Source organism: Penicillium rubens (genome assembly GCF_028828025.1).
Source record: "Penicillium rubens strain IBT 27055 chromosome Unknown utg000001l_segment0_segment0, whole genome shotgun sequence".
In the NCBI taxonomy this organism is placed as follows: domain Eukaryota; kingdom Fungi; phylum Ascomycota; class Eurotiomycetes; order Eurotiales; family Aspergillaceae; genus Penicillium; species Penicillium rubens.
This window is the reverse complement of record NW_026890599.1, coordinates 3,513,251-3,532,379: the sequence shown is the minus strand read 5'-3', so window position 1 is coordinate 3,532,379 and position 19,129 is coordinate 3,513,251. Positions and strand designations below refer to the sequence as shown.

Genomic DNA, 19,129 nt, shown 5'->3' with positions numbered 1-19,129 from the left:
TCTATCTGGGCCTGAAATAGTTGATAATATGCAATGTCCTTGACTCTATATGATCCTGTACCCGAAAATACTATGATTAAATTACGTTTTGTTGCGTTAGCAGTTGATATGCGCTGTACACCATTCAATGTGCGAGCTCCTATCACCACATTAGTCTCAGACAGTGGACAGCAATTGAGGACGTCACTTACACTCGCGAGCTTGCTTCTAGCTCGAATCGTGGGTCCGTACAAAGCCAGCACCCAAGGGACCAGAGTCAGAGCAGCACCCTGTTTCGATCTAGTCAGCGAAGTTTCTTCTTACGGGGTGATCGCCGCAACCTACAAGTCCTCCCAGCAGACTTGACGCCTCTGGATAACCAAGGTTGGTGAACATGGCATTCGTAACCAAAGGAAAGATACCACCGAGCAAATTGCGGCCTAGTGAGCAAATGTCAGCAAATGTCCCAGCACAACCCAGACCTTCATCAAAAGAACCAGCCAAGGCAGATACTTACAACAAGACTGCGCCGCAATGGCCGAACTCGCATATCGATGATAGGTATCGGCGAGGTAATTGAACGTAGCAAGATAAATGGAAAAGATGCCCATAGTAGCACAGCCAACCGCGATAGCAGGCACGATCCAGTGCACGGATGGGAAAGAACTCCAACCGAACCAGAATAGGCCAATAGGCAGGAGTACGGACTCCACGCAGACGAAATACAACCTGCCCTCGGGAGAAGTGGTGTGTTTACCGAAGCGCATGGCGATGCGTTCTTGGTAGATGCTGATGATTGTGATGATGATTACCCCGACGCACATCGAGGTGAAGACGGCGCCGGTTTGCTCGATTGTGAAGTTGTGGTTTGTGCGGAAGATGAGTGGGACTGAACTGAATTGGAGGTAGAGGACTGCCCAGCTGAAGGAGACCCATAGGGAGAAGAAGAAGACCACTGGTTCGGTGAGGAGCATGTCTAGATTGGGAAGTTAGTTTTCTTTTCTTTTTTCCCTTTTTTTCTTTTCTTTTTTCATGCTTTCGCTATCTTTGGGGATTTGCTTGAGGGTTGGCGTAGACTTACGGAATGGCCTGTACAGCGAGATCTGGATCATGGTTACGATCGATGCTCGTTGCTCGTCGCTCTTGACCTTCCATCTGATTCGACGAATGCATTTCTCTTCGGAGGATTCTTCGCTCGATAGGATTACACCGTGGTGGCCGGCTTCTTCGAGTTGCTCGTAGTACTGGTTCAACTTTGCGGCTTTGCGGCTTAGCAGGACGCTGCCGCGCGTTTCTTTGAAGAAGAAGTAGATGGCAATGACAAAGGCGGCGGACACAATTGCGTGCGAGTAGAACACCCAGCGCCATGTGGTGTGGCTGATGATAGCGCCGGAGATCAATGGTGCCAGACCAGTACCGAACAATGCAGCTCCTGAGAAGAGCGCCATGGGGGTGTTACGGTCTTGGGCGTGATAGATGTCACTGATTACGCCGCCAACCATGGTGGAGAAGGTTGCTGTGAGGAGTTCAAGTCAATATCGTTGGGTGTCGAATCAGGGGAATCGACCGGGGCTATACATACATCCACCCACACCCTGGAAGAAACGAGCTACAAGCAATCCAGCAAAGGACTGCGTGCCTCCACATCCAATTAAACTAGCTGTTGACAATACTGAGTCAGTATATGTCAGTAACATAATGAAGCTTGGTATACATACCAACGAAAAGAATCCCACTGGCGATGAAGATCGGCCTCCGTCCATTAATCTCAGAAAAAGGAGCTAGCACCATCGGCGCTAGAGCAAACCCACAACAGAAGACCGTGATGCTCAGGTTATACACAACGGTACTGATCCCCCACAGCTCAGTCAATTCCTCGGATGCAGGGCTGACCTCGCCCGCGGCATAACCCGCTAGCGCAGTAACCCCGCAAGCGATATAAGTCATCATCGATTTGCGCCATTGCGGCCACAGAAAGGGAGATGTGTATTTCTCCAGACTAGGCGCTTCTGGTGGTGGTGACTGAGCAGGACCGGGAGGTAAAGTAATGCATGGGGTCGGTAAGGGTGTGTCTAGCTCTAAATAACGGAATTCAATATCTTGGGACCCGCATAGAGACTCGGGGGTATCCTCCCGGTTTCCCATGGCTGTGGGTTGCGGCTTAAGTGAGCCAGGCGTCGTAGACGCCATGAAGTAAGGCGAGATAATTTTTGGCAAGAGTTTGCTAGGTTTTGACGGACTTTTATGATTTATAGGCTAAGCATCTAGGGCGTGGAGTCCCGAAAGAAAATTGGAGAAATGGTCCAAGGCCGAGACATGATATAATCCCCAATTTGATATTATCATTCCAATCATACTGCTTCTGGAGTAAAGTGGAGTATGTTGGTCTCATCTATACGGGCCCTTTGCAGTTGATTCATGTATGTTGTATACACATGTAATTCAACGTTGGGGACTCCCCAAAGACACCCAAAACACCCAAGTTGGGCTGTGGAACTGATGGGACGAGTCATGGCAGACCGCCTACTGGATGTGTTCTAGCGCTAATTGCCATTTTTAAAAGGGTGAAAGGGCTTTTCACTTCATAGAATATGATCAACTCGAATATTTATCTATCTCAAGGAAGAAATACCGGAATGAATTGAGTGATTTGGTATCATAACGCGGAAAATCCAGAAGACAGCATCTCCGCAAAAAGTGCTCTTAGGCATCCATGGTATGGCATTTCTCCAATTCGGGGGAATTCGGGGATTGCGGCATTCGCACCGATTCGAGCTGCTTAACAATCATAGAATCGGCAAGGTGAGCCAATAATGCACGGCTATACAAGGCCGTTGCAAGGTCGATATTCAATATCCATCCTGTGGTGCATGTGCATGTGAATAACAGGGAATATGCCACAGGCTCACCGGAGTTGCGCTATAATCCCCCGAGATCACACACTCCACGTCATGCCCCAATGTTGAATAGCAAGCGCTATCAATGTCACCGATGCTCGAGGGCATTTGCTCGTCTAGAACATCTTCAAAGGCACGATCGCTCACGTATGTCTTCTAGGCCCTAGAGCTCCCCGGGCCTACCCCATCTCTTACCCCATCTAATACCCCACAGATACCAAAGAGAAACCGTTTGTTTGCATTCAATGCCCCAAGGCCTTTACACGCAAGTACGATATAGGATCCAACAGTCCAGGTGCATTTTTTTTAAATACTCACAATCCTAGGGATCTGCTGGCTCGTCATGAGCGTCTCTCACACAACCCCGACACCAGTCCAGCCAACCATCAGAGACACACGCCCTCCCCCGCGAATCCTCCCAACCTGGATGGGTTAGATTCCTTGGCATCTGTAGTCACAGACAACGCCCAATCTAATCGCACCGCTTTACAAGGGCGCGATGCCCATTTCCCAGCGTTGTCACCGTCCGTTCACCGCCCGATGCTGGGTGGTCAGTTGGCTAGCACAGACGCTCCCTCGGCTGGACACAGTACCCCATCTCCAGGCCCGGATTTTGGATATGCTCTAGGTGGCTTTGGACCGGGATCATATCATGACTTCACCTCATTTTTGGATAGCGTTCCTTTGCCAAGTCATCCGTTCTCGCCGGCTTATCAGCCACTCCCGCTCTTTCCACCGTTGCAATTTTCCCCGGTTCCGGACTATGATCGGTCTTCTGATAAAGGGACTCTAGCCGAAAATACTCCTTCGACTCCTTCGAGCTCTGTACTTCCTCGGCATGATGCTCAGCTTCCATCACTCCAGCCGGAGGGGTATCATATCTCCCCCACGGCGCGCCAGCCCACGGGATTCGTACCGGTCACGGCTCAATGCCGGGAGAAGTTTTTGGATATGTTGTCCGACTACGCCAATGTGGTCCCAGATCCGTCGCTACCATCTCGACATGCGCTATCCCGGTGTTTGACCGGGTATGTAACCGGGTACCATGAACACTACCCAATCGTGCATATCCCGACTCTCGATGTAGACTCAATGACATTACCGCTCTTCTTATCGATGGCGGCATTGGGCGCGCGGTATTGCCGCGAACCAGATACTAGCATGCGTCTCTATCAGACTGCCAAACCAGTGACTCTGGAACATGTTCGCCGAGTCTTCCAGTCGGGCAAGCTGCCCCCGGTCAACGCCGCCGACGACATTGATACCCTAGAAACCCTGCAAGCTTTATTGTATCTGACCTCAGTGTCATTATGGTTTCTCAACAACCCTCCGTACCACGAGGCGCTGTCGCTTCGCAGTGTAATGGAAATGCTCGTCCGAAAAGGAGGGGTTAATCGGCTACCCGAGAACGACGGGTCATGGGGTAGTTGGATACGACGGGAATGCGTGAAGCGCACCAAACTAATTGTTCTCTGTTTCTTCAATATCCAAACCATCGTCTTCGACGTCCCACCCATGATTCTCACAGAAGATTTCACCCTCGAATTACCCTGCACCGAAAAGGAATGGCAAGCTGCACACGCAGACCTTTGGCAGGCAGAGCGCATGAAGAGTCCCGGCGAACCAAAATTCCAAGATGCCCTTTCCGCCCTATTTGGGCCAACCAGCAACGTAGAGCGATTCTCCTCGCTCGGCGGCTACGTGCTAATCCACGCGATCCTGCAAGACATCTGGCTAATGACGAAAGCGGGCCGACTACCCGTATCACGACGGAACCGCTTCACCCCATCGTCAATGACATGCACGCCGGAGCTCGTGCACGTCGAACAAGCACTAGAACGCTGGTGCCAGTGCTGGGAGCGCAACCAAGAATCCTCCGTTGACCCACTCAGCCCCAACGGCCCGCTATCCTTCACATCAGCGGCCCTGCTCCGACTAGCTTACATTCGACTCAACGCGGACTGCGGCTCAGCCCGTCAACTGCAAACCTGGGACCCCGTCCAGATCGCAACCAGTCTCCGCGACAACCTCTCCGTCCGACGAGGCGACCGTCTTACGCGCGCCGCGCTCCACTGCGCACATGCCCTCAGCACACCTGTCAAACTCGGCATTGGATTTGTCGCGCACTCGCAGGTGGCGTTGTGGTCGAATCAGCACGCTTTGTGCTCCATGGAGTGCGCGGTGCTGTTGGCTAAGTGGCTTGAGGCGATTACAGTGCCGGATCCGGACCCGCGGCTGACGGAGCAGGAGACGCGGTTGCGAGACTTTGTGCTGGAGATGGTTATGGAGGTGCAGCATGGTGTCTCGAGGGAGTGGCTACTCGCCACTAATACCCGGCTCAGTGCTGCGGTAACCCGGTTGTGGGCGCGGCTGTTTACGGCGGATTATATCTGGGAAATGGTTGCTTTGATTGGGAGGTCTTTGAATAGCTATGCGGACTTACTAGAGCAGTAGAATGGAGTTTGACTGTTGCTGTGCTCGCACGGTGTTGTTATGGCAGTATTCAGCCTCCCATATTAGGGCTAGAACGACCATCATAGTCATTATAGCAGCTACCAGACAAGGGCTGCATTTGAATCAATCATATTGCTTATGTCGGTTAGCCTCGGCACTGCTCCGTTGATTTCTCATTCTCATCCGCCTCTGACCCCAATTCTTCCCCCGCCATAGGGCGTATGTACATCTCACGGACTCTGCACATGGCTCCCCGATGACTCACTGAATATCAATTTGGCTACGGAGTTGGAGGACTTGCTGACAATTCCAATCCTGGTGCCCTGATGCCTAACGTCGAATGCCTGTTTTCTAGCCCCCTGGCTGAGATCAGATGTTAACTAACTCACTAGTTTGTCTATTTAACTACGCAGTTCCTCTTCCCCACCCCCCGCACAATACCTACTTCCCGACTCTTACCAACTTCCAACCCTCAAATAACCAAGAAAACAAAACAAAATGCCCCCTTCACCCCTCACAGCATCCCCAGAAGTACTAGCTCTCCTCAAAGACCTACACACCAAATCTCTAACCCAAGAATCAACCCTGGACTGGCAAAGCCTACCGCAACAATGCACCACCGACTTCGACTCCATCATGCTGGACAAGTTCATCGCACTTGACCAGGATAAGTGCGAACTAGTCTACCACATCCTACGCAGCATCAACGCAAAGACAGTCGTTGAGGCCGGCACCAGCTTCGGCGTTAGCACCATCTACCTAGCACTTGCCGTTGCAGAGAACGCGAAGCGAGTTAGCGCTACCACTAAGCCGCGAGTTATCGCCACAGAGAAGGAAGAGTCCAAGGCTAAGCTTGCTCGAGCGCATTGGGCGACTGCAGGCAAGGAAGTCGAGGATGTGATTGATCTCCGTGTTGGGGATCTGCGTGAGACTCTTACTTCCGATTTGGGCACTGTGGATTTCTTGTTGTTGGATAGTAAGTGTTTATTTCCCTGGGCTGATGCAGCATGTACACGGGGTGGGGTACCATACTCCGTGTACACATGTCTGGTGTTTCATACCCTGTCCTGTGGTCTTGTATTCGACGTTGCAATACTCGATTGATATCTGGGATAATGGCAGCATCTGTACTAACCACTACTCCTAGTCTGGACGCCTCTCGCCCTCCCCGCGCTGAAGCTCGTCCAGCCGCATCTCCGACCTGGCGCTGTGATCGTCGCTGATAATACCGTCATGGCGGCTGATAGGTATCAGGAGCTCTTTGCGTATGTTGATGCTGAGGGTAGTGGGTTCCGGCGGGTGACGATGCCGTATAAGGGGGGTATGGACATGATTGTTTATCAGTAGATGTAGTCTCCTGAAGTATACATATTAGCACCCGTGGACCTGTGCTCTGTCGAAGATATCAATTCATGCAGCTATTTCATCAGTTCGTTCTCTTTGATAGGTCGAACAAGGATCCGCCCTACTAGGAGAATATCAACCCCTCATTCTATCAAATCTCTTAATTCCCGAATTATATCCCCCAGTATCCCCCCGAATTGATTCAATTCCACACGAAGTCCATCTATAATCCATATCCAACCATGTCCGAAAACAACTTCCACCTCCCACAAGAAGAAGGCCACTTCAACGCAGCCCCAAGCCTAAACCCACCCCCAACACCAGCAACAAAAGAATACAAACTAAACCACCTAGCCCTGCGCATCCAAGATCCAGCCCGCTCCCTCAACTTCTACGTCAACATCCTAGGCATGCGAGTAATCTTCACCATGAACGCCGGCCCCTTCACGATCTATTACCTCGGGCACCCGCCAGCATCGGCAAAGACCGAAGAGGACATTACCGCGTGGGCAAAGAGCACGAGCGAAATCCCGGTTATGACGAGGACGAGCGGGCTTCTGGAATTGTATCATGTGCATGGCACGGAGAATGCCAGTGCGGATGGTGCTTCTGTTTCCATTTCTACGGGGAATGTACCCCCGCATCTTGGGTTTGCGCATCTGGGGTTCACGGTTCCGGATGTATCAGCTGCCGTGCAGAGGTTGCGGGATGCTGGGGTTAGTATTCTCAAGGATGTGGGTGTTTGTTCGAGGGAGACGGTGCCGCTTTCGGAGTGGGAGGAGGAGAGGGGGATTGGGTGTGGAGAGATTCATGGGAATTATGCGTGGTTTTTTGAGAAGTTTGCTATGGTTGCTGATCCGGTGAGTTTCTATTCCCTTCTGGCTCAGGGTGTTGTGCTGATGCGAGTTGATAGGACGGCTACATGGTTGAGTTGATTCCTCAGAGCGTATGATGCTATGAGGATCTACTTCTTTACACTCTACTTGTAGCAAGATTTTGTTTTAGACAACAGGTCGGGAATGGAACGTCCATCCCAGAAAGAATAGCTTAATGCAGCCTATACAACCAACATGTGATGGTACACACACAAGGTAACAGAATTACGCGCCCCAGCTGTCATCCTCCGCAACGTCATAGTCCATATCCCGCGCAGGAGCGGTGTTGGCCACCGATGTGGACGACATGACTGTGTCTTCCGGTTCGTCTTGTCCAAGGCCACCCTTGAATTCCGTTGATGACCCAGCGGTAGAAGGTGCAATTGGCGGGTTGGCCACCCAAGTGAGCTGGACCTCGCCAACGGAGGGGATGTTCCAGGGGGAGAACATGAGCTTCTCGGCCTGGAAGCGCTCTTTGAATGCCACCACGACGGTGTCGGGTTGGTCTGGGTGTGCCTCAATGGATTCGTACTCGCCAACACCCTACAACATAACAAATTAGTATATGAGTTTCCTGTTAGGAAAAAGTGCCTGACTTACCATCAGATGCTGACGCAATGCTTCGTCTTTGTCTGAGTTTAGCGCAACGCCCGATACGGCGACTCGTCGAGGCCGGTTATCCAGACGCAGCACACCTCCTCGTCCGCGAGCCGCAAAGCCACCGCGCCCGCGGTATCCTCCACGGTAGTTAGGATCGTAACCGCCGCGTCCACGGTATGTGCCTCGGCCGCGGAAGCCACCACGACCCCGGTACCCACCCCGCCCCGAAGGGTCGGACGCAGGGTCGAGGCCAAGACTCTTTGCCTCGGCCTCGAGAGCAGCCAGTTGAGCTCGCAGCTTTTTCGTTTCATCACTGATATTCTCATCGGCGGCAGGCTCGGTGACCATGGCGTCCCCAGTACCGGCAGCATCGCTTGTGTCTGTTGTGCCGCCAAGTCGCTGCATAAGACGGGCCCGCTCCTCCTGCTGTTTCTTGATAAGTTCATCGCGCTGGCGCTCTAGAGCCTGCTTGGCTGCCTCGGTCTCCTGTCGCTTTTTCATTTTCTCCTCGTGCGCCCTCTGTGCTTCTTGTTGTTGCTTCTCGAACTCTTCTTGGTTGAAGGCTGGGGCTTCAGGCTGTGCGCTGTCATGCTTCTCATCGCGATTCGGTTTGTACCAGTAAACCTTCACGAAACGGTTGTCAAAGATGACTTTGGGACTGGACCACGCGGCCTTGGCTTCAGGGAAAGTCTCGTATTTAACCAAGGCAATCTTTTTGTAGGGTTGCAAAGAGATCTCTGTAATGTTACCGAACTCAGAGAAGAACTCGCGCACAGAGTCCTCATTGAACTTGTCATCGGGAATCTGCTCAACAACGATCGTCGTAATAGACTGGTCCTCATTAGGTCCTGCCGATGAGAAATCGGACCGGCCGCGTCCTCGTCCGCTGAATCCGCCGCGACCACGGCCACGACCACGGTCACCGCGGACGGGAGCACCACCCCGAGCATGCATACCCGCAGTCTTGGGGTCATATTCTGCGACTGTTAGAAATGGTATTGGATAAGATGGTTCAAGTTCTCTTACCATCGTCTTTGGAGACACCTCCCTCGCCATGCTGGTAAGGGCAAGTATTTCCTAGGTAACATATACCTTGGGTATCATAGAATGGGCATCGCTGGTTGCTTTGTGGAATCTGGTCGGCTCCTGGCTGACCGGGAGGACCAGGCATCCCGGGCATGGGCATACCCGGCATCTGCGGGAATCCCATACCTTGCATGCCCTGCATAGCCATCATTGCTGCCATAGGATCGTTTGGGTCGAAGGGCGGGAAACCGGGCATCATGGGGAAGCCACCAGGCTGCTGCGGAGGGAACAGCTGACCCTGTTGCTGTGGGGGATATTGTTGACCCTGCTGCATTTGATGTCCACCCGTAAAGTCGCCGCGACCGCCTCCGCGCCCCCCACGCCGTGCAGTCTTCATGGCGCGATTCTGGAACCCACCATCGTCATGATCCGGCTCCCCTTGGAATCCATCATTAAAAGTTCGTTTGCGGTTGGCACTGCCGGGAGCAATGGCAGCCCTCGGGCCGCTGGGGGCATTCACAGGAGGTTGTGACGAGGGAATGTGGGCAGCGGGTTGGGGCTGGCGCTGAGGCTGGGGTGCAGGTGCGGGTGTAGGAGGTGCGGGTTGCTTGGGACCAAAAGTTGTAAAGAGCTCGTTGACGAATGGTTGCGTATCTAATAAGTGTTAGTGATATGAAGTAATTCGATGCGATCAGACGTCAGACGCACGTTCGCGCAGGAAATCCTCGAGGTTTTCCACTGTGACCTTCTTGATTTCGTCGGCTGGCGCATCGGACCTAACTAGCGCCAAAACATAGTCCGCGAGCACATCGGAATCGGCATCGGAGCTATAGACAGAATTAACAGGATTGGTGGCTGTTCTCTTTTCATGGGGCCCGTGAAGAACAGATCCTAGTGCCTGATCAACTCACATGTCCTCCAGCTTTTTAACCACCCATTTCTTCACATCAGCGGCCTCCTCATCAGTGAACTGCATGGTGAAGATAATTTCGGGACAATCTCAAGCTGTGAAAATTGAATTGGGTCGAACAAAAGCTCGACTTCAAAGTGGCGATGCTTGCAGGGATTCGGTTTCAACAAAGCCGTCACTCGGGAAGGATCCTGCGCGTGCAGGAATAATATATGGGATGAAATCACAGCCTTGCTTTTCAAATGACAAAGCTTGAAATTGAGATATTTTAAGCTGCTAAGCATTCACCCCCAGCCGTGAGGGAATGGAAGGGCACGGCAACGCGAAGGTGAAGGCAAAAACGCGCGTGGACCGGTAGGTCACGTGCTTACATGACATCGGACAATACCTCTCAACTCATCAAGCTACCATGTATATAGTGCGATTGCATGTGCAGTCGGATTCCGTAGTTTTTTTGTTTTTAATCTTTACAGTTACGCGCAACTCTACGTATGAACAACTGTGCCTAGCATACCAAGTTTATTGTCATATCGAAACTGGTTGCTAGACTACAGCAAGAAAACGCAAAAAAGCAGAAATCAAACCCTCAGTAAAAACCAAATGTAGAAACAGCAATGAAAGGACAGAACCAATGATGCCAGAGGCTTCAAGGCTCATGCCCATATTTCTAGAGACGGAACGTTCGAAGCAAATACCGACGAAGGAGGGAATAAAATTTTGTTGAACCGAAGAAATTGTATTGAATTCATCAATCTCATGAAAGATTCCACGAATGACTGGCAGAAGGGAAATTCTGTGCGACCGTGAACATTTTTACAGCTTGTCGTAGTACTATAGAACCAGGTTAGTAACTGTGGCCAACGAGACTGAGCAGAGTGACTTACGTTTTCGTAACCGGGAACGACCTCCTTGATACCCTTGCGCTTGCGCATCTCCTGGACGACCTGACCGGGCTTGGTGGTGGGGTCGAGAGGAGAACCGCCGGGGAGGATGCTCCAGTGATCGAAGACGGACTGGGGGAAGGCCTGGCCACCGGTAGCGGAGCGCAGATCGGCAGGGAAACCGAAGGACTCGTTGACGGGCAAGTAAGCCTTGACGTTGAACAGAGGAGTACCGGGACGCTGCTCCTCGGTGTAGACGTGACCACGGCGGCGGGTGAGGACACCGTAGATACCACCCATAGCCTGCTCGGGAACCTGGATCTCGACGTTGAAGATGGGCTCGAGGAGAGCAGGGTCGGCCAACATGGCAGCGGCGTACAGAGCACGACGAGCAGTGGGGATGATCTGACCACCACCACGGTGAATGGCATCAGCGTGCAGGGTAACATCAAGGATGTTGAAGCGGACGGAACGCATGGGCTCCTCGGCAACGGGACCCTCGCGGGTAGCCCACTGGAAACCGGAGACAACGGAATCCTTGATTTCGTTGAGGTACTGCACGGCCTTGGTCTGGTCGATGAGCAGGTTGGCACCGGTGGTGTCGGGACCGAAGCACCAAATCTTACGGGCATCGGTAACATCCCAGCCGTACTCGTCAGCAAGGACACGGGCACGAGCCTTGAAGTCGTCACGGGGGCTGATCTTGCCAGACTCGATGGCGAGGGAGACCTCCTCCTCAATGGGCTGGGCAGTCATGTACAGACGGTTGTGCTTGTTGGGCGACTTGGACAGAGCAGTCATGCTGGACTCGCCAGCGACGGTCTCACGGTAAGCAACGACGGGGTCGGAGATACGGAGAGGAACACCAGCGTGGTCCTCCTCGAGATCCTTAAGACAAATCTCGAGGTGGAGCTCACCGGCACCGGCAACAATGTGCTGGCCAGACTCGTTGATCATGGTCAGGACACAGGGGTCGGACTTGGAGAGACGCTTGAGACCCTCGACAAGCTTGGGCAGATCCTGGGCGTTCTTGACCTCGACGGAACGCTGCACAACGGGGGAGACGGAGAACTTCATGACCTTCATGTTGTGGGCGGTCTCATCAGTGGTGAGGGTACCGGACTTGAGCAGGAACTGGTCGACACCGACCAGACCGACAATGTTACCGGCGGGGACATCCTCAATGGGCTCAACGAAGCGACCCATCATGAGAATGGTACGCTGGATGGCCTTGATGAAGAGATCCTCCTTGCGGCCAGGGATGTAGTTAGGACCCTGGATGCGGACCTTGATACCGGACTTGACGGTACCGGCGTAGACACGACCGAAGGCGTAGAAACGACCCTTATCGGAGGTGGGGACCATCTTGGAGACGTAAAGCATCAGAGGAGCAGAGGGGTCACAGTCACGGATACCGATGCAGGCCTTGTCGTCGGTGGGACCCTCGTAGAGGGTCTCGGCACGGTACTTCTGGGCAGTGACGGGGGAAGGCAGGTGGATACAGATCATCTCAAGAAGGGCATCAGCGGCAGGCAAGAACTTGCGCATGATGAGCTTGAGGAGGGCCTTGCCCTCGAGATCCTTCTCATCGTTGGTGAGGGAGACCTCGAGCTTGTCGAGGAGAGTGAAGATCTCATCACGCTTGTTGTGGTTGACAGCGGCGAAGATCTTGAAGATGGGGTCCAAGATGAACTGGTTGAAGGCACGCTCAAGGGGCTTGCCCTCGTGCTCACCCTTGTTGGTCCACTTCTTGGTCTTGGGGTTGAAGTAGTTGTCGCCCCAGAGACGCTCAAGCATCTTCTTGCGGTCAACACCGAACTTCTTGGCGTACTTGACGGCGAACTGGCGGACAGTGAAGCACCAGCCGTGGAGACCGGAACCGAAAGCGATGGTTCCTCTGTCGGGGTAGACCTGGACGTCACCGAGAGCCTTGTCGAAGTAGGTGGAGATAATGACGTTGACGGACTCGATGGTACGGGAGAAGGACTGGTACAGATCCTCCTTGGAGACCTGGAGCTCGAGAAGAGCACGGTCAACCTTGTTGATGCACAGCACGGGCTTGATGCGCTCGGTCAGGGCCTGACGCAGGACAGTCTCGGTCTGGACACAGACACCGGAGACACAGTCGACGACGACAAGGGCACCGTCAGTGACACGGAGAGCAGCAGTGACCTCGGACGAGAAATCGACGTGACCGGGGGAATCGATCAAGTTGATCAGGAACTCGTCACCATCGACAGTCTGGGGAATCTCCTTAAGATCCTCTGGGTCGGGGAACTTGGCGTACAAGGAGATAGCGGTGGACTTGATGGTAATGCAACGATCCTGCTCATCGGGACGGGTGTCCATGAAACGAGCCTCACCAGCCTTGGCGGCGGAAATAATACCGGCACGCTGGACAAGGGAGTCGGAGAGGGTGGACTTTCCGTGATCGACTAACGCACAGAACCAAAGTCAGAATCAGCCATTTCACCATATCACCCTCGGTTAGAACTTACCGTGGGCAATGACGGACATGTTTCGGATGTTAGCCCGACGGTCCATCAGAGACCGGATCTGATCTCGGTTAGTGTCGCTATCCATGATGCCAATCCATTTCAAGGGAGAAAGGCTTTCAAGCATCACCAGTGATGGGAGATGGAAGGATATCAATCGAGTAAGATATATCCCCTTCTTCCACTGGTAATGTTTGATATAACCTTGGAAACCTCGAAAGGCAAATACTGACCTCTTCGATAGTGAAGCTGTTCACATCACTGTTAGCTGTATGTCCTTCCAATTCTGGTGTCGGATCTCAACTTACTTAACCATTTTGGCGGTTGATCCTTAGTAAACTAGGATATAAAAAAAAGAAGAAGAAGAAGAGCACACAGATGACTAGGACCGAGAGTTCTCGATCACTGAATCAAAAAGTTCTATGTGCAACTGCTCCTGGGGGACAGAGGTAGAGGGGAAAAGAAGAAGAAGAGGGGAAGGGAAAGTGGGAGAGAAAAAAAAAGAAAAGCGAAAGTGGGGACTTTTTTTTCTCCCGGTTTTGTGCGTTTCGAGCTGACTAGCCCATTTTCCCATATAGAGAACGACTCTTTTTTTTTCATTAATATTTTTTAAATCGGATTCCTTCATTTACTTTTCATTTCAGCCTTTTTTCTTGATTTCAAATCCTCCATACTTTGTTGTCCTGACTCACTACGCTGACTTTTTTTGCCATCCGTGGGTGCTCCGGTGACGTTTGACAGCCATATCACAACCGAGAGATATTCCGACTCTTTTTTATAGCTATACCTGTAACCTCTTGGTCTTTCTAAAGGTTAGAAATGAGTCAATTTAGAGCCTATGATTCACCCCATGCTTTTGGCTTTCCAAGGTTCTTCGATATGACTTGACTTCCTGCCCAAAACCCCTCTATCAACTATGGAAGGTGGGGCAATGCACATTAGTAAGCGAGTTCAAATTTGATCTCATACAGCTCAATAGCTCAAATGTATGGTACAGCTATAGATGTATATACTGGTATTATCAATGCCAGTATATATTTCGCAATACACATGCTGAAAGGGCTTTGAAAAGAAGTTGCCATCTCGATATACCCCTCGAGCAAATTTTCATTTTGCATTACTAGCTCGTGCAGCATGCATTATTAGTGGGGGGCAACTCCTCATTTAGAAGTGCCAAGGCACCAAGGCACCAAGGCATCAGATCATCCCACCTGCATACACCTCCTGGGTATACTATAACAAATGGGCAATACATGTACTGATTACTCAAGGCAAAACTAATGTAACCAATGAAGCTTATGTATGTCAAATACTGGACTCTGTCTCTCGTGATCGTAAAACAGTCCATAAGCCGACGCAGTCTCCAGGACTCTCCACCCTGGCCATATAATATACAATCGTGTGATTCGAGAATTTCTTGATCTACCGAACAACATATAGTTATGGCAGGATTGGATTTAGATTTAGATTCTTCTATTCAAAAAGAAAAGAAAAGAAAAGAAAAATTACCATATAAACTTCTCATAAGCTCACTCGCTAACTTCTTCGCCCTCCTAGATGGTGAGCATAATCGAAAAAGAAAAACATGACCCAGGCTCACGAGCAGCATTCCCACCTCGTCAAGCAAAAAGCCGCCTATCTTGTTTTATTGATGGCATGTAAATACGGAAAGTGATCAATCAGATCTTGAAATGGTACCTTGAGGATGACATTGAGATGGCATGCTCAAGGTCATTGTGAAAATAGAGCTTTAAAAGCATCCAGATAGTAAATATGGGAAGATGCCATTCTAATACGCATTAAGCTCGTTAAGTGGTGGAGTATGTTACCTAGCTTCCTTGGGCTCCTCATTGGACTTGTTGTCTTCTAATGGCTGTCCAATCTGGTATATATTTCTCCGAACGCGACTAACATATGATCCGGACCGAAAGACCCCAGAAAATTTACATACTCTGTCAATATCATTTAACCCTCCGATACCCCCGTCAATCTTCTTGGTCACCACAGCGGGTGGCATTTCCGCTCCAGTTTGTAATGTGACCATTAAAGGCCGCGGGGGTTGTCCATTGAGCCAAATTCTACACCTTGCAAGGGCAAAATATCACATTCAGTTCTCACTGGCTATTCTATTCAAAAAATAGAAGTAGTTTAAATCGCAGACTCTCGGGTGAACGGCCAGCGAGTGAACCGTAACATGATTTGTGATTGTTCATGTAGATCAGCAGAGACATTTCGAATACGATGGTTTTCCAGCACATTGATAGGATCCCCGATATTCTCTTCTTCAATCTCAATCATTCGCTGAATGCAACGATCCTACCAAGCACCGTGGTAGAACGGGGAATTGAGCGTCATATCAACAGCCTTTCGACACATCGAAGGATGCCGACAGCGAGAAGCGACGAGAAACATGGGCGGTATGATACCAAGATCGAAGCTGAACAATATATTGTAATCCCGTGACTGTGTCTTTCAAATTTCCGTGACGCTCTCAGCGAGACCAACAATGGCCTGAAAATGGCCGGTCTTTCGAACCTGGCACCGTACGTTTCAGTAATAACTGTGGGTGCATGATAATAACGCTCTAAGAGGTTGCAGATGCACTTCTCAACTATTGGAGGATCCGCTGAAGACTCGAAATGGTCCAAGGCTTCTTTACACTGCCGTAGGTGATAGGCGCTCTTTGCGGTGACTGGAAACATCTAGGCTGCTCACACTCTAAATAAGAAAAAACGTAATGTGGGCTTCCGTAAAGCAACTTTCATACCCTACTTCCGATATATCATACCTAAAGTCCTTATCTGTTGGACGTATCTCTACATAGTAAGGACAAATACAAAATAGTTTAGTATGAGCTTCTCGGTGTTTGTGCAGGGATATGCGCATGGAATGCTTCTCATGTACTACCTGCATGGAAACTCACCCCCTGCCATGGCTGCTGATAATACGCCCATTTGAAGTCAAGTAGGAAGTCTCTGATCTCTATCGCATAGTACAGTGAACACATTAAGTGTGCTGGCACTCCGCCCAGGGTAACCGATATCCGCACCTGTGGACTGGTGGCGGTAGAGTGAGTTGGCTACATTCAGTCAAAGACAATGATTGACTTCATATAAACATGAATAGGTATGTAACAAACAGATAAATAATGTATCATTCGAGTCGAAATGCACGTTGTCTGAGAACTACACATGTGGAATCCCGCCTCTTTTTGTAAACCAACGCCTGGGCTTGTGACACTTGAACAATAAGCCTCCCCTGATACGAGAGTGAGAACAATCAAATTGAGCATTGGTCTGATCCGGAGAGGTTAGATCTTGACCTTCCATTTCCAGCGCCATTCCAACACCGCCCAACGTGATAGTGCTACACTGATCAACCCAACAAACAAGATTGCGGAGTAGAATCCAATGAGAACCTGGGGAGTTGTTGATTGAAGCAATTTGCCTCCGACAGGCACAGTGAGAAGGACTCCAAACGCGGCGACGCTGTAAACGGTTCCATAGAAACGACCATACTCTTCGGTTTTGCACAGTTGGCCCGCCTAAATAAATTATTAGCTTCGTTTGTTCAAGGTCCTTCTTGGTAAAGCGCAGTATTCAGTTGAAAAGTATGGACTCGAGGACGGAATAGGAGCAACAGGGGGGAACGTACACAAACAGGCGCCAAAGACAGCCATCCACCAGAGCCAAAGCCAAATATTGCAACTACGGCATAGAGTGTGGCCTCATTATGGGATCCATATGGGAGCCAAAGGCATGCCATAATTATTAGGGTGAGACAGACCATGCACAACAAAGTGTTGAATCTCCCAACCTGATCGGCAGCGAACCCGGGTAGGACTCTGCCGAAAAGACTCATTCCATTCAGCAGCGTCAGAGAGTAGAACTGAAGATCTTCTGAGAAGCCAGCAAAGCGCACATATGTGGGGAGCAGGGCGGCGCAGCCAAAGATAATAAATTCGAACGAGAAAACAGCGGCCGCAAGAAAGCAAAGCCGAGGTGAAGCCAACGCTCGGATATCAATGGTTACCCTGCTTTTGCTACCGGTTGGAAGTCTCCCTCTAACCAAGAACACACCTAGCATGTAGCACCCTAGAGCCATAAAAGCAATTAGGCGCATTGCCCATAGCCAGTCATACTTCTGAAAGAGGGTTCGAAGAAGCAAGGGAATGATCGCTCCACCGGCCGATGACCCTGCCATGCAAATCCCAGATGCCAGGGCACGGCGGCGATAAAACCAGTGACTGAGAACCGAAATTGAAACGGTAGTAATGACGGCAGATGAGACACCTCCGAGGACCCCAAGACAAAGCATGAAGTGCCAATACTTTGTGCATTGGGCCAAGAGCATATAACAAGCAAAATTGGCAAGGCTTCCAAATATCAAGAGGACCCTGGGTCCGTACGTGTCAAAGAGAGGTCCGACTTGAACTCCCAGGAATAAAGTCAAGAACACAAGCACAGCTGTGATCCATCCGACATCGCTGACGCTATAATCAGCGAGCTGATGAGTATTGATATAGTCCTGGACCGATCCAACTACACAAAGTCAGTTATAATGAGCAAGGGCGACTTGACTTAGGCTAGTTCCTTACCGGCTGTTTGAAAGCCAAATGAAGGAAACATCATCAAAAACGAGCCAAGCAAACACGTCCATGCGGCCCAGGTGTCCTCTGGAAATGCATTTTTGTCCTCCTCATCGGAATCGGGAAGATGATCGGCTCCGTTACTTCCATTGGCGATAATGCGATGGCTGAGCGACACACGAGGCTCCGGGATGGCAGATCGGCGCATGATGCTTTCAAATTCCTGTGGGACCAGCCCGAACATCAGCAAGGAAAATCTTGATTCATCTGGAATTAATCGATCACAATGAGCCTAGACTAACCTTTATATTTCGCAACGTCTATAGCTTGCAGGGAGAAACTGTACTTTCTTTGTCCAATGCTGGCTGATCGGGGGGATGGCTTCTTAAGGAGTAATCCTCCACGAGATGGATCCATGGACCCATAGATATGGCAGGTTTGTTTAGATTCTTATTCGCTAGAATACTTCGAAACTACATAATTCCGCTTGGCGAAAAGAATTAGAGGCCATTTCCCACGTAACCCTCCCTTGAGTGGTGTAAAGACGTCACGGTGGTATACAGTGATCTGTAGATCCACCACTGGCCTGTTGATTGGTTGTAGTGGCTTAAATGCGAGCAGACCAATAAGCAGCTTGTCTCCATTACGGACCCACCCGATCCGTTTGAGCCTAAATTTTCGGTATTCAATACAATAATACATATCCACTTCAGTAAGGAAGTGAGGTTCTCAAGGCTGCGAATAACTAAAATCATCTCCTGAATACATAGGTACCTACCGAGTAGAGGAAGACCCTTAATCACCATTTGACCAAACCCCCAGGAACAATTTCGCCATGACCGAAGGTTTGTGGAAAAGTAGCTACTTACATAACTATGTGGATACCTATATAGTTTAGGTATCCCATCTTCGGCCTGAGACAGGGTTACTAACTATAGCTAATATTTAACCTTGAATAGGAACTAAAATACATATGTATGTATGTAGGTATATACCTAGGTAGGTAGTAACTGAGTGAAGATACCTATTAGTCACGAAACCATGGCAAACCCTCCACTCTACTGTACCAGATGAGACCGT

General features: G+C 50.5%; 7 protein-coding genes across 7 annotated transcripts; 3 read left to right on the top strand and 4 right to left on the bottom strand.

The window, feature by feature from the left end:
• Positions 1-124: 124 nt before the first annotated feature.
• On the bottom strand, positions 125-2,169 carry N7525_001385 (Major facilitator superfamily domain general substrate transporter; the record flags this gene model as incomplete). Its single annotated transcript, XM_061211871.1, has 7 exons — positions 125-139; positions 192-269; positions 325-419; positions 497-955; positions 1,061-1,495; positions 1,562-1,639; positions 1,698-2,169. The coding sequence occupies 7 exons, from the start codon at positions 2,167-2,169 to the stop codon at positions 125-127; spliced, it is 1,632 nt and encodes a 543-aa protein (XP_061071097.1).
• Positions 2,170-2,938: 769 nt separating this feature from the next.
• Positions 2,939-5,330, top strand: N7525_001384 (transcription factor domain-containing protein; the record flags this gene model as incomplete). The annotated part of the gene is made up of 3 exons (XM_061211870.1): positions 2,939-3,023; positions 3,091-3,145; positions 3,203-5,330. 3 exons carry the CDS (start codon positions 2,939-2,941, stop codon positions 5,328-5,330), a joined length of 2,268 nt encoding a protein of 755 aa, XP_061071096.1.
• A 498-nt stretch (positions 5,331-5,828) lies between these two features.
• Positions 5,829-6,677, top strand: N7525_001383 (O-methyltransferase; the record flags this gene model as incomplete). Its single annotated transcript, XM_002557971.1, has 2 exons — positions 5,829-6,306; positions 6,478-6,677. The coding sequence occupies 2 exons, from the start codon at positions 5,829-5,831 to the stop codon at positions 6,675-6,677; spliced, it is 678 nt and encodes a 225-aa protein (XP_002558017.1).
• Positions 6,678-6,916: 239 nt separating this feature from the next.
• N7525_001382 (putative lactoylglutathione lyase (Glo1)) lies at positions 6,917-7,626 on the top strand (the record flags this gene model as incomplete). The annotated part of the gene is made up of 2 exons (XM_002557972.1): positions 6,917-7,534; positions 7,588-7,626. 2 exons carry the CDS (start codon positions 6,917-6,919, stop codon positions 7,624-7,626), a joined length of 657 nt encoding a protein of 218 aa, XP_002558018.1.
• Positions 7,627-7,774: 148 nt separating this feature from the next.
• N7525_001381 (CCCH zinc finger and RRM domain protein) lies at positions 7,775-10,151 on the bottom strand (the record flags this gene model as incomplete). The annotated part of the gene is made up of 5 exons (XM_002557973.1): positions 7,775-8,092; positions 8,150-9,126; positions 9,176-9,829; positions 9,884-10,002; positions 10,087-10,151. The coding sequence occupies 5 exons, from the start codon at positions 10,149-10,151 to the stop codon at positions 7,775-7,777; spliced, it is 2,133 nt and encodes a 710-aa protein (XP_002558019.1).
• A 567-nt stretch (positions 10,152-10,718) lies between these two features.
• Positions 10,719-13,777, bottom strand: N7525_001380 (elongation factor 2; the record flags this gene model as incomplete). The annotated part of the gene is made up of 5 exons (XM_002557974.2): positions 10,719-10,916; positions 10,970-13,401; positions 13,465-13,522; positions 13,695-13,710; positions 13,770-13,777. 5 exons carry the CDS (start codon positions 13,775-13,777, stop codon positions 10,899-10,901), a joined length of 2,532 nt encoding a protein of 843 aa, XP_002558020.2. The 3' UTR covers positions 10,719-10,898.
• Positions 13,778-16,771: 2,994 nt separating this feature from the next.
• On the bottom strand, positions 16,772-18,257 carry N7525_001379 (putative MFS monocarboxylate transporter; the record flags this gene model as incomplete). The annotated part of the gene is made up of 3 exons (XM_002557975.1): positions 16,772-17,005; positions 17,116-18,002; positions 18,059-18,257. The coding sequence occupies 3 exons, from the start codon at positions 18,255-18,257 to the stop codon at positions 16,772-16,774; spliced, it is 1,320 nt and encodes a 439-aa protein (XP_002558021.1).
• Between the last annotated feature and the right edge of the window lie 872 nt (positions 18,258-19,129).